The following is a 12,515-nucleotide window of genomic DNA, read 5'->3' on the forward strand; positions in this document are numbered from 1 at the left end:
CTCTTTTCTTGTACTGGAACCTCCATCTCCTAGCCTCCAATATCTGATCTCCTGGTTCTCAGATATATTAACTCTGGGACTTAGACCATCAGCTCTCCTGGTTCTCAGGCTTTTGGACTCTGATTTATACCATCAACTTCCCTGGTTTTCCAGTTTTCAGATAGCATATCGTGGTATATCACAGCCTCCATTATGGTGTGAGTCAGTTCCTATAATAATCTCATATATCTATATAAATCTTTTAGTTCTGCCTCTCTGGAGAACCCTAACAAATATACTTAATGTAGCAGGATTCTTGTTAAAACAGGGCTAGCAGGAAGAAGATAGAACAGAGGCTACCGCATACATTAAACCTCAGACTACGTTGTTCACGTCCCACTGTTTCCATATGTGTATGTAAAATGCTGATTTTCTGAAAAGAAGTATTTGAGTTTTTATGATGAAGCTAAAGTATAAAAGCAAAATCCTAAAGCAGGCAAACTAGGTATTCTAAAGCTTGGTTTCATTTCATCCCTGTTCTGTTTTATTGGTCACTGCATGAAGCTCTTTTTACAGGAATCATGTATACTTTAAGGAAGAAGTAAGACTTAGTATTTACATCAGCACCAAACTAATCCCCTACTGCGGAACTGCAAGGATGACTGAGAGGCAGAGATTGAAGGGATGGAGAAAAGTCAGGGGTTTCCAGACGGACCAGCTGGGTATCTACCATTATTATCCATCCATCCATCATTAGCCTGAATTGGCAAATTACCTAACTTCAATGAGACTCAAGTTTTCTGTGGGGTGTAAGGGCGGTGGAGAGTTTTTTTTTTTTTTTTTTTTTTTTTTTCATTTGTAATAGAAAACACCTGGGGCGCCTGGGTGGCTCAGTGTGTTAAAGCCTCTGCCTAAGGCTCAGGTCATGATCCCAGACTCCTGAGATCAAGCCCCACATCAGGGTCTCTGCTCAGCAGGGAGCCTGCTTCCCCACCCACTCCTCTCTGCCTACTTGTGATCTCTGTCAAATAAATAAATAAAAATCTTAAAAAAGAAAACACTTATGTTGCCCGGTTTTATGAAAAGTGCTTTTGCTGGTGTGGAATTATGCAGCCGCTACTAAAAGAGGACTGAAGGTGTGTTCTGTTGAAGAGAGGAAATGCTGAAATAGTGCTTTGCAATTAACCTAAGGTATGCAAAAAATAATGAATTGTAGAGTAGGTGTTCTTTTGAAGTTTAAAAAGGTGTACGGCCACATTTGTAACGTTTATACGCCTCGCTGAAGCAGTGAGGTTGTTTTGTTTGTTTCACCACTATAAAAATCCGTATTTGCCAAGTTGAAAGCAATCTGTGGGGCCCAGGCGCGGATAAAGATTAAACATAAAATACATGTCCTTGCTTGCTCGGATCTGTGTAGACAGATGACTCAGTGGTACAGAGCCTTCATCTAAGGTGAGGGTAGCGAACACCATTCAATCTCAGTGTGACCCTGGACGTGAAAGACCGTAAAAACGTTACTTCGGCGACAGCAAAAGCTCTTAAAACCCGTTTTGACAAGATTTAAGAAGCAACTGGACGCTTTCGCGGATTCTCTCGCGAGAGGAGAGATTCTAAGGCCACGTCAGAAACTAGAGACGCTGGCGCCCAGAGACAGATGCCGGAACAATAATCGGTGAAAGCCAGGGACGCGTAGGCTGGTCGGTGGGCGGGACTTCCGCCGGAAGCCGGCGTGGTCCGGAAACTCTCAGAACTGAGTTCCGGCCCGTCTTTCCCTTGGAGGCCCTCGGTGGGCGCTCTGTGGGCCTGGGTGAAGATGGCCTGTGCAGCCGCACGGTCCCCGGCCGACCAAGACAGGTGGGTCCTGAGAAAGGGTGCTGCACCGCCCTCCCCATCCCTGAGAAAGGCTGGCGGGTGGGGCTTGTCTCCGGCCCCAGGCTCCGGGCCTCTTCCCAGGTGTTGGTTCCTCCGGGAGGCCAGCGGCGCCTGGCTCTTCGTAGTATCCCCGAAATTCCGACCCTAGGTAGTTCAGTGTCTGCCTGCGCCGGAGACGAAGGACTTTGGGTGCTACGTGGACAGCACATTAAGTAACAGACTCACAGAGTGAGAAATGTGTTCTTTTCATTGTTACGTTCAGAAAGGCACGTTTGGGTTTTTCAAAGTCTTCTAATACCTCTGCTGGTGTGGTTTCTGTTTGATAGCAGGCCCCAGCCTCAGGAAGTTTTTTATTTTTTATTTTATTATTTTTTTAAAGATTTTATTTATTTGACAGACTGATCACAAGTAGGCAGAGAGGCAGGCAGAGAGAGAGGAGGAAGCAGGCTCCCTGCTGAGCAGAGAGCCCGATGCGGGACTCGATTCCAGGACCCTGAGATCATGACAGAGCCGAAGGCAGCGGCTTAACCCACTGAGCCACCCAGGCGCCCCTCAGGAAGTTTTTTAAAAATATTTTTATTTTATTTATTTGACAGAGATCACAAGTCGGCAGAGAGGCAGGCAGAGAGAGAGAGAGGAAGGGAAGCAGGCTGCCTGCTGAGCAGAGAACCCGATGCGGGGCTCGATCCCAGGACTGTGGGATCATGACCTGAGCCTTAGGCAGAGGCTTGAACCCACTGAGCCACCCAGGCGCGCCCCCCGACTAGGAAGTTTTGATAGCCGGCTGTATGTTAACTGACTGGTGAAGGCATTGTTTTGGTTTAGTTTTAAACCTCCTCTAACAACTGATTTTTTTTTCCAGCTGAGGTAGTAAACTAACATTAGCTTTTTAAGTAACGTAAGTAAAAGGCAATTTCAAGAAAAAAAATACTAAGCAAGTAATAGGCATGCTGGCAATCTTGATGATGAAAGAATGAATGAAATTTTGGAAATCCTGCTCTAGTGATACTAGCTGTGCTTCCTTCTGTGGCAGGTTCATTTGTATCTATCCTGCTTATTTAAATAACAAGAAGACCATCGCGGAGGGGAGGCGAATCCCCATAAGTAAGGTAAATGGGCTGGCACCTCTGTCCTTGAGGGGTGGGGGGAGGTTGTACTGTTAGGGCTTCAAGGGCTTCTTTTACTATACCCTATTGTTTGGGGCCTGAGGTGAACAGCTTCCAGGAATTGGGGTGCTTTTCTTAACAGTGGTGAAACCAGAAAGGCACTAATAACCTGGCTGGGGGAGTTATTTTAAATGGTTCTTCATGAGCTTATGCTTTAAAGAAGTTGGGTGGCGGTAGGGTTTGCATGTTGTTGTTTTTTAAGCCAAGGTTATGATACTCTTGCCCTTAATTTGTCAGAGAGAGTAAGCACAAGCAGGGGGAGTGTCAGAGGCAGAGGGAGAAGCAGGCTCCCCACTGAGCAGAGAGCCCAATGCAGGACTGCATCCCAGGACCCTGGGATCAAGACCAGAGCTGATGGCAGAGGCTTTAACCCACTGAGCCACCCAGGAGCCCCTACTCTTGCCCTTAATAAAGGAAATCAAACTGTGGCATTATATGATGTCCAGAATGCAGTTGAGTTATTAAACAAGACTTGCAGGAAAAAAAATTTTTTTTTTTAAGATTTATTTATTTGAGAGTAAAAGGAGAGTTGGGATGGGGGGAGGGGGAAAGAGAATCCCAAGCACTCCCCGAACTGAGCAGCTGGATCCCACCACCAAGAGTCTGACGCTTGGACACCTGAGTGGCAGTTAAGCTTCTGCCTTTGGCTCAGGTCATGATCCCAGGGTCCTGGAATCCAGTCCCACATCGGGCTCCCTGCCTCGCAGGCAGTCTGCTTCTCCCTCTGCCCCCTCGCCCCCCAGTGAGTAAATAAATAAAACCTTAAAAAAAAAAGAAAGAGTCCAACATGTAAGACACTGAACCACCCAGGTGCCCCAGGTGTTACGGAGAATTTAATGTGTGGAGTTTTTTAGTTTTATGTCCGTTATCTTTTTCGGGGGGGGGGGGCGGGGAGTAAAGTTTAAGATTAATACTTCTAAAAAGGGTGTTAGAGTTTTAAAAAAAAAAATGATTTCTCCCTTGTGCTGTTTGAATGGGAAACTTCAAGTTCTCAGTTGGCCTGGTGGCATGTTTGGAAAGTGCCTTAATCCCAAGTGAAGGGTCTTTGTAGCTTTTTTTTTTTTTTTTAAGATTTTATTTATTTGTTTATTTGACACAGAGAGACAGTGAGAGGGGGAATACAAGTTAGGGAGAGGAAGAAGCAGGCTTCCCGTTGAGCAGGGAGCCTGATGCGGGGCTCGATCCCAGGACCCTGGGATCATGACCTGAGCTGAAGGCAGATGCTTAACAACTGAGCCATCCAGGTGCCTCTCTTTATAACTTTTTATTTTGAAAATTGATGTCATATTCTGTTTTGTTTTTTTTTTAAGAGTTATTTATATTTTGTAACCTAACAACAGATTCAGGATAACTTGGTCTGAAGTAATGCATTATTTTTGTGTTATTTAATGTCTCCCATTTTGCTGTTTAAATATGTCTAAAGGAAAGTCTGCTCTGCTGTCCCAGGGTAAAAGAGACTACCAAAGCACTGATTCAGGAAAATGCCTGCCATCAAGTCACTGTGACAGAGGCCTCTGGTAGCAGCTCTCACACAATTTGGAGAATAATTGAATTGTTTTTAACTTTATTTGTGTACAACATACACACAAAAATATACATAAGTCTTAAGTGTCTATCTTGATTCACTTTTACAAACAGAATATACATGGGTAACCCAGCACCCGAATTAAAAAAAGAAGGTGTGGGCACCTGCGTGGCTCAGTGGGTTAAGCCGCTGCCTTCGGCTCTGTCATGATCTCAGGGTCTTGGGATCGAGTCCCGCATCGGGCTCTCTGCTCAGCAGGGAGCCTGCTTCCTCCTCTCTCTCTGCCTGCCTCTCTGCCTACTTGTGATCAGTCTGTCAAATAAATAAATAAAATCTTAAAAAAAGAAGGTGTGATTTAAGCACCCAGGAAGATTCCTTTGTCTCCTCACAGTCACTTCCCCCGCCACATATACTCACATACAAAGATAACCATATCCTGACTTCTGACGCAATAGATTACTTTTGCTTGTTCTTAAGCTTTATTTAAAAGGCGTTATACACTATGTACTTTTGTATCTGTCTTTTTTTCACTCAACTTTAAGCTTAAATTTATTCACATTTTTTAGTGTAGTTTGTTAATTCTCATTGCTCTGTAGCAGGGTTTCTCAACAGCAGCACCATTGACATTTTGAGCCAGATGATTTTGAGCCAGGTAATTCTGTAATCAGGGCTGGTCTGTGCTTTTTAGTTGTTTAGCAGCATCTTTGGCCTCTACCCACGAGATGCCAGTGCCTTACCTGAATCCTCTGACAATTAGAAATGTCTCCTAGCATTGCTAAATGTCAGGGGGCAGAATTGCCTTGCTGAAAACCACTGCTGTGTAGTATTGAATTGTATAAATAAATCACAGGCCATCGTACCATTGATGGATAATTGGTTTCTAGTTTAAGGCTATTTTACATGCTACTGCTGTCAACGTTCTTGAGTTTGTCTTCTAGGAAACATTTTTGCATTGTTCTTGGATATGTACTTAGAAGTGGAATTGCAGAGCCAGGAAGAATGCATATGTTTAGCTTTAGTAGATACTACCAAACAATTTTGTAATTTTTGATCTGTAATAGTTGTTTAACCAGTATTCATTGAGCACCTACTATGTTCCAAGCATCATTCCAGATACTTGGGAATTTACGGATAAACAGAACAGTCCCTGCCTTTGTGAAGTGTATGTTCTGTTGGAAGGGAGATGGACACACAGGTATAAATTAGTGTTATTCCTGTACTTTTAAAAATTACAGTGGAAACAACCATACCTAGTGAAAAAGAAAATCTAAGGTTTTGATAACTGTTGTGATCCTCATATTTGAAATGATTCACACAACAGTGTAGCAGTATCTGCTTAAGGTAAGCTGTTTAGTGTTTTTGTTTTTAACTGTTCAGGCTGTTGAAAATCCTACAGCTACTGAGATTCAAGATGTGTGCTCAGCAGTTGGACTTAATGTATTCCTTGAGGTAAGAGGTGGTTCTTTCTTCACTATTTTTCCTATTTCCTATTTCCAATCTCATTGATGTGACAACTTTTTAAAGCCTGTTTTATATGTTGGGTTTTTTTTTATGTTAGAAAAATAAAATGTACTCTAGAGAGTGGAATCGTGATGTTCAGTACAGGGGCAGAGTCCGGGTCCAGCTGAAACAGGAAGACGGCAGCCTCTGTCTTGTACAGTTCCCATCACGTAAGCTTTTTTTTTTTTTTAAATGAACAAATAAAGTTTGGCAACAGGTCATTCCTCTACAAAAAAAGTTCTAAAACTGACCCCTTTGAAAGGTAAAATTCATAATTTGCATGTTGCAGATGAATTTAAGAAAGGCTACTGCTGAGGAAGGGAGGAAAACAGTGGTTCTCACTTCTTTTAAGTTAAGGACCTCTAGGAATGTGGTGAAACCTAATCATTTATTTAAAAAATTTGTTTTGTGTACTTTTTATAAACCTCTGGAAATCCGTCATTATTCCCAGGTTAAGAGTGTAGAATTATTGAGTGGTCAGATGTTAATTGGCATTTCAGACCCTAGAGGCCTGTGAGGTCTGTTAATAGTTTCTATCATTAATTTAAAAGCCATACTGAGTGAAAACTGCAAAAGGAATGCATAGTGTGATACCACTTTGGTACATTTAAATACAAAATGTTACTATTTATTGGTGTATATGTAATATTGTTTATTGACATTTATGTATGTAAACTTTTTTTAATGGACTAGAGGAAAACCCCAGTCTTAAAATAGTAGGTAACCTAATGATGAACAGGGCATGGGAAGTAGGGACACAGGAATGGTGCTCACAGAAGACCAGCATTATCTCTAGTGCTTTATTTCTTAAAAAAACAACAGTAACCAATTATCAGTATTCCAAAATAATTCATTCTGGCTTTGGGGAAGTTGAATTTTTTTGTACATGATTCTTTTCTGAATTCTTTATTTCTAAAAATTATAATTTTTTAAATCGAGCTGTTATTTTTTTTTTCTTGTCACAATAACCCCAAGCTGACAACTAAATGGTATTTATTTATTTGTTTGTCAGAAAGAGAGAGAGAGAGCACAAGCAGGGGGATTGGCAGGCAGAGGGAGAAGCAGGCTCCCTAAAGGAGCCCAGTGTGGAACTCTATCACACTACCCTAGGATCATAACCCAAGCCGGAGGCAGATGCTTAACCAACTGAGCCACCCAGGTGTCCCTAGATTGGTTTCTCTATGCTAAAACCTTTCCAGGTTGGTAGATAATTCTAGAAACAAGATTTTTACTTGGATTAACAGGTAGTATATTACAGTGTATTTATTCTTCTCTTTGACATCTTCTTTTACTATCTGTTAAAAGTCAAAAGACAGGGAAGCCTGGGTGGCTCAGTGGTTAAGCATCTTCCTTCCACCCAGGTCTTGATCCCAGGATCCTGTGATCGAGCCCTGTCTTGGGCTTCCTGTTTTTTGGGGGGGGGGGGTCTTATTTCTCTCTCTCTCTCCCCGTGTCCTCTACCTGTGTTGGCTCTTGCTCTCTCACTCTCTCTCTCAAATAAGTAAATAAAATCTCAAAAAAGGTCAAAAGACAAAAAAAAAAAAAAAAAAATCAAGAGACAAGAAACTTTTGACTTGACCAGTAAATAAAATAAGTAAAAATTACAGTTGAAAAATGTTGCTCCCAGTTTCCAAAAAGAAAAAAGAAAGTAAGGGGAAAACTGAGGGGCTCCATGCATTGGAAGTAGCTACTAGATCTGGAGGGAGGTAGTTGGTGTACAGATCAGGGTACCTGTACACATGAAATCATCTGGGCATATGAGTAACATCTTTCGTAGCCTGATAACATTAGGTTTTTGTTACAAGGCTGAGTGGCCCTCTGTTTCTTTAGCTTAAGGTACAGTGATATCCTGACTCTCTTTCCAGATTGTTGTATTTCGACTTACTCCCCTTTGATCTTCAAGTCAGTTACTAGAACCAGGACCAAAATAGTCATTTCAAATAAATATTTCAGTATCGTTCTTAGTACATTTTCTCCAGGAAGGCTCCCACTTGAGCAAGTCATGTCTTTATAGTCATTTATTTTTTTTAATCTTTGTCATTTTCCTGATGTGATCTCAAGTTAATGAGCTTGTATGTCTTATTTCTTAGATTATACACTAAGCCTAACTTCTTGTTCCTAGGTAAGTCAGTAATGTTGTATGTAGCAGAAATGATACCTAAACTAAAAACAAGGACACAAAAAACAGGAGGTGGTGACCAAAGTCTTCAGCAAGGAGAGGGAAGTAAAAAAGGGAAAGGAAAGAAGAAGAAGTGACCAGATTTGAGAGTCAAGTCTGTGGTGCTACTGTGAGAGATAGTGAATGAAGGCTTCTAACTTATCTTCGAGAAATGGAAGCTTTTTATTTGCATCATTTAACCGAACTGTGGACATCTCTGCCTCCCAGCTTCAGCATCAGAGTTGACAATGAAATAAATTTACATCAGAAGTTTGCATCTAGCTTTTATGCAGTATAAAAGAAAATTTTTTTGCTTTTCAACACACAGTTTTTGTGGAAGAAAGAAGCATATTTTTAAATGGACAGTGGACTCTGCCATAAGTTACATGAAATCCTGTATCTACCCTGTGTGTAAACATGTTTCAGATAAATGAGTTTAAATAAAGATTTGAAATACACATTTTCTTCAGCTTTTAAGTTAATGAAATAAAATTTGAAACTGACTATTTTAGCTTTTGCTCTTTTGCTTATGAACTAAATGCTAGTAGAGGAGATAATTGAAATCAATAAAATGGGTAGTGGAGGCTTAGTGTGAGCTTAAAACTAGAAGAAAATGGTTAAATCCTACTGGACATCTATAGATGATATTATTTCAGTTATTGTAACTGAATGTTCAATTACTAGTTTTTTGATGTATGGAAAGTCTTGGACTTTAAGCTTTAGATTCACTTATTTTGTTGGCTTAAGAACATCATTTTAATTGGAGTTTTAAAATTACCCGTGCTTTAACACCTTGAGATGTACTTTTTTTCAAGAAACTAAATTGGATTGAAGATTCTGACTTTATTTCAAAGCACTGTTCTGAAAGTGGTAATTCTGTGTCAGATCTAAGGGAACCCCTGTCCAGCCATTTGTTTTTGCCCATGAGCATCATTTGGGGAGCCGCCTTCTCCGACTCCATGTGCTTCTGGAAGGGCTTTTAATTACAGGACTGCCTCTTCACCACAGGGTATGACCCAAGCCAGGCCAGTGGTTTATTTCTCAGGAATTCTAATCTGGAACAGAAACACAGATATACAGATGATGGGAGCTAAGATACATAATGGGCTACAAATCTGAGTTATCCGATCCTGGTTTTTTGCAGCTGGGTTTGGCTCTTCTATGACTTCTATCAGCTGTGCTTTTATATCCTTCTAGTAAATCCCATTTTCTTTAAGTTTTTATTGCTTGAAAGAAGAAATACCACTTCATTACAAAATAAGTGAACCCAGCGTTTCAGAGTGTTAGGTGTACTTAGACACCCAAGCTGTATGAAGATGATTCATGGGTGTACAGGAAGAGGTATTAGAATTTTTACTTTTTTCTCCAATAATTTCTGTTGTTAACATGTCTTATAGTGAATGTTAACAGTATAGCAGTTTATATATTTGACTTATAAGTAAATATTGGGGCAGTATATACAAAACAAAATTTAGAGCAAAATTTAAAACAAAAATTAACCTCCTGGGAAATTGTATCACTTAGGAATGTGTGTAACAAAACAATGAGGAACTTAAGCAGGAATTTTCTTTCTTTTTTTTTTTTTTTTAAGATTTTATTTATTTATTTGACAGAGATCACAGGTTGGCAGAGAGGCAGGCAGAGGGAGAGAGGAGGAAGCAGGCTCCCTGCTGAGCAGAGAGCCCGATGTGGGGCTCGATCCCAGGACCCTGAGACCACGACCCGAGCCGAAGGCAGAGGCTTTAACCCGCTGAGCCACCCAGGCGCCCCGGAATTTTCTTTTTTTGAAGTAACATCAAATCCAAAATTTATTATAGGTGTAAGTTCAGCTGCTCAGTGACACCCTCTTTTATCTTTCCATTCCACTATCCATGGTTTCTAACACCCCTTGGATTGTTGTCTCAAGCTTACAAAAGGGCTGATAGACTATCAAATGTCACATCAGAGTTTAAGGTAGAATGAAGAGATAGCTGTGCCAGCCACTTCTGTCCACCCTTAAAAAGAAAGCTAAAGATTTCTCAAAATTCTTCCCAGCCAACTTTCATTTAAGTCTCCTTGCTGAACACTGTGGCACATGTCCATGTTCAGCTATATGACATGCTAGGAAAGTGACTATATAGCTTTCTTAGTAATGAAAATAGCCAAAGAAGAAAGTTGACACTGGATATTGGGGCAGTCAGATTAAATAATTTGCCACAGAAAGATGACCAGAGTCTAAAATTACTTTGGTTATGGAGCAATAAAGATTGTTGGAAATCTTACTGTAACACTGTACTGCTGTTTCTCCACATTGTTGCAATCAGTGCATAATTGAACCTTTCTTTGCCAATCAAGTAGAAAACAGAATTTTTCTAGTGAGCAAGACAGATCACTTATTGATATGTTGAAAATGCCATTTGTATTTATCTCATTGATTTCTGCTCACATCCTTTGCCCCTTTCTAAGGATTTTATTACCATCAGTGTTACACATAATTTAAAGAGCCAGCTAGTTTTAATAGTTTGAGTTTTAGGCATTAACTTTCATCTGTAGAAGAGGATGATTTAGTTTTCCTTCTTCACCCCCAAAGTATGCTTCCCATCCTCACTTCTACCAATATATTTCTCGATTTTAATCACTATTCATAGTTTACGTTACTATCCTATATTTCATTCATAGCTGAATCATGTAGTACTTTGCTACTCAAAAGTGTGGTCCGGGGTCTAGCAGCACTGCTCTTCCCTGGGAACTTGTGAAAAATGCAGAAACTCTGACCCAGCCCAGAATGTTAAAGATCCCCAAGGTGGTATTCTGCACATGAAAGTGAGAAACACTGGAGTATGCTGTTGTTACTTTTGTTTTCTGGATTTGTGTGTTCTTAATATTTTTTCTTTTATTTGCTTAGGTTTTTGAATATTCATCATTAACTCAACCAGAAATTACCAGTTGTCAAAATGTCCTTTCAAAAAGTTTGTTCGGGGCAAGCATCTGACTCTTAATCTCAGCTCAGGTCATGATCTCAGGGTTGTGGGATCGAGCCCCGATTTGGGCTGTGTGCTCAGCATGGAGTCTGCCTGAGATTCTCACTCTCCCTCTGCCCTTCCCTCTTGTGCCCTCCCTCTCTCTAAAATAAATCTTTAAAAGAAAAAGTTTGTTCAAGGGTGCCTGGGTGGTTCAGTCTGTTGGGCACCTGACTCTTGATTTCAGCGCAGGTCTTGAGTTCAAGCCCTGTGTTGGGTCCACGCTGGGTGTGGAGTAAAGTAAATAAATATGTATGTTAAGTACATAAGTTCATATCAGGTAGTTCAATTTCATCTTTCTAAAGAAGTCTCTTCTGGAGCCTTTTACCTTCTCCACTTACTACCCTTTAGGCCTAGTGCACAGCTTCACTTTGGGATCTCTTCATCATCCAGAGTGACTTGCCTCACTTCTTTGCTGTTTTGTATATCCTTATTATGGTATCCTATGCATTCTTTCTTGGGTTACTTCTTTGTTGGTAGCCCATCTTCAGGATCTTCCTGGGAAAAATGTCACTTCTGTGGGAGGGTGGGAGGTAAATGTTCTTACACCATGTATGAAAGCGTCATCATTCTACCCTCACACATTCAAACCCTCACACAATTTGGCTGAGTATAGAATTAGGATTGAAAATTGTTTTATTTCAGAAGTTCAAGTATATTGTTTCATGGTCTCCTGGCTAATGTTATAGCTGTAGGGAAGTCCACACCATTGTAGTTCATGATTTTTTTTTAATTTGAGAGAGCATGAGTGGGGAGGAAGGACAGAGGGAGAAGGAGAAGCAGACTCCCTACTGAGCAGGGAGCCTGACAGTGGGGCTCTATCCAGGACCCCAGTTATCATGACCTGAGTCAAAGGCAGACGCTTAACTGACTGAGCCACCCAGGTGTCCCAGTTCATGATGTTTTGCCACCTACATTTTTCTTGTTGAAACACATCTCAGAATTCTAAAATATCACAATAATGTGCTTTGTGTGGGAACTTTTTTGTCTATTGTGCTGGGTACCTAATGGGCCCTTTCAATTTGGAAACTTGTGTTCAAATCTGGGAATTTTCTTGAAAATTTCATCGATGGTTTTTCTACCCTTTCTGATCCTGGAACTCCTTATTCTGGATATTGGACATGCCGGACAAGTTCTCAAGTTTTCTTATCTTTTTTCCCCCTTATTTCCATTTCCTTGCCTTTATGTTCTATTTCCTAGAATTCCTTAGCACTGTCTTCCAACCCTTTTGTTGAACTTTTCATTTTTCTTGTATTTTCACCTCACTCTCTTGTCATCTGAGTAATTTCCTTTTTATAGCGTTTTTAAAAAGATTT

The 12,515-nt window shown here is 40.7% G+C and overlaps 1 protein-coding gene across 1 annotated transcript; it reads left to right on the plus strand.

Annotated features, from left to right (window-relative positions):
* Nucleotides 1-1,679: 1,679 nt before the first annotated feature.
* On the plus strand, nucleotides 1,680-8,658 carry SRP19 (signal recognition particle 19). Its single transcript, XM_047730680.1, has 5 exons — nucleotides 1,680-1,833; nucleotides 2,885-2,960; nucleotides 5,920-5,991; nucleotides 6,101-6,212; nucleotides 8,165-8,658. Exons 1-5 carry the CDS (start codon nucleotides 1,793-1,795, stop codon nucleotides 8,296-8,298), a joined length of 435 nt encoding a protein of 144 aa, XP_047586636.1. The 5' UTR covers nucleotides 1,680-1,792; the 3' UTR covers nucleotides 8,299-8,658.
* Nucleotides 8,659-12,515: the final 3,857 nt, after the last annotated feature.

This window comes from Lutra lutra, chromosome 5 (genome assembly GCF_902655055.1).
Source record: "Lutra lutra chromosome 5, mLutLut1.2, whole genome shotgun sequence".
NCBI lineage: Eukaryota > Metazoa > Chordata > Mammalia > Carnivora > Mustelidae > Lutra > Lutra lutra.

Bases quoted from the DNA above. Each gene is read 5' to 3' on its own strand.
- SRP19 (XM_047730680.1), top strand. From the start codon at position 1,793: ATGGCCTGTGCAGCCGCACGGTCCCCGGCCGACCAAGACAG. The intron at 2,961-5,919 runs GTAAATGGGCTG...TTAACTGTTCAG, and splicing joins GGCGAATCCCCATAAGTAAG to GCTGTTGAAAATCCTACAGC. The intron at 6,213-8,164 runs GTAAGCTTTTTT...TCTTGTTCCTAG, and splicing joins TCTTGTACAGTTCCCATCAC to GTAAGTCAGTAATGTTGTAT.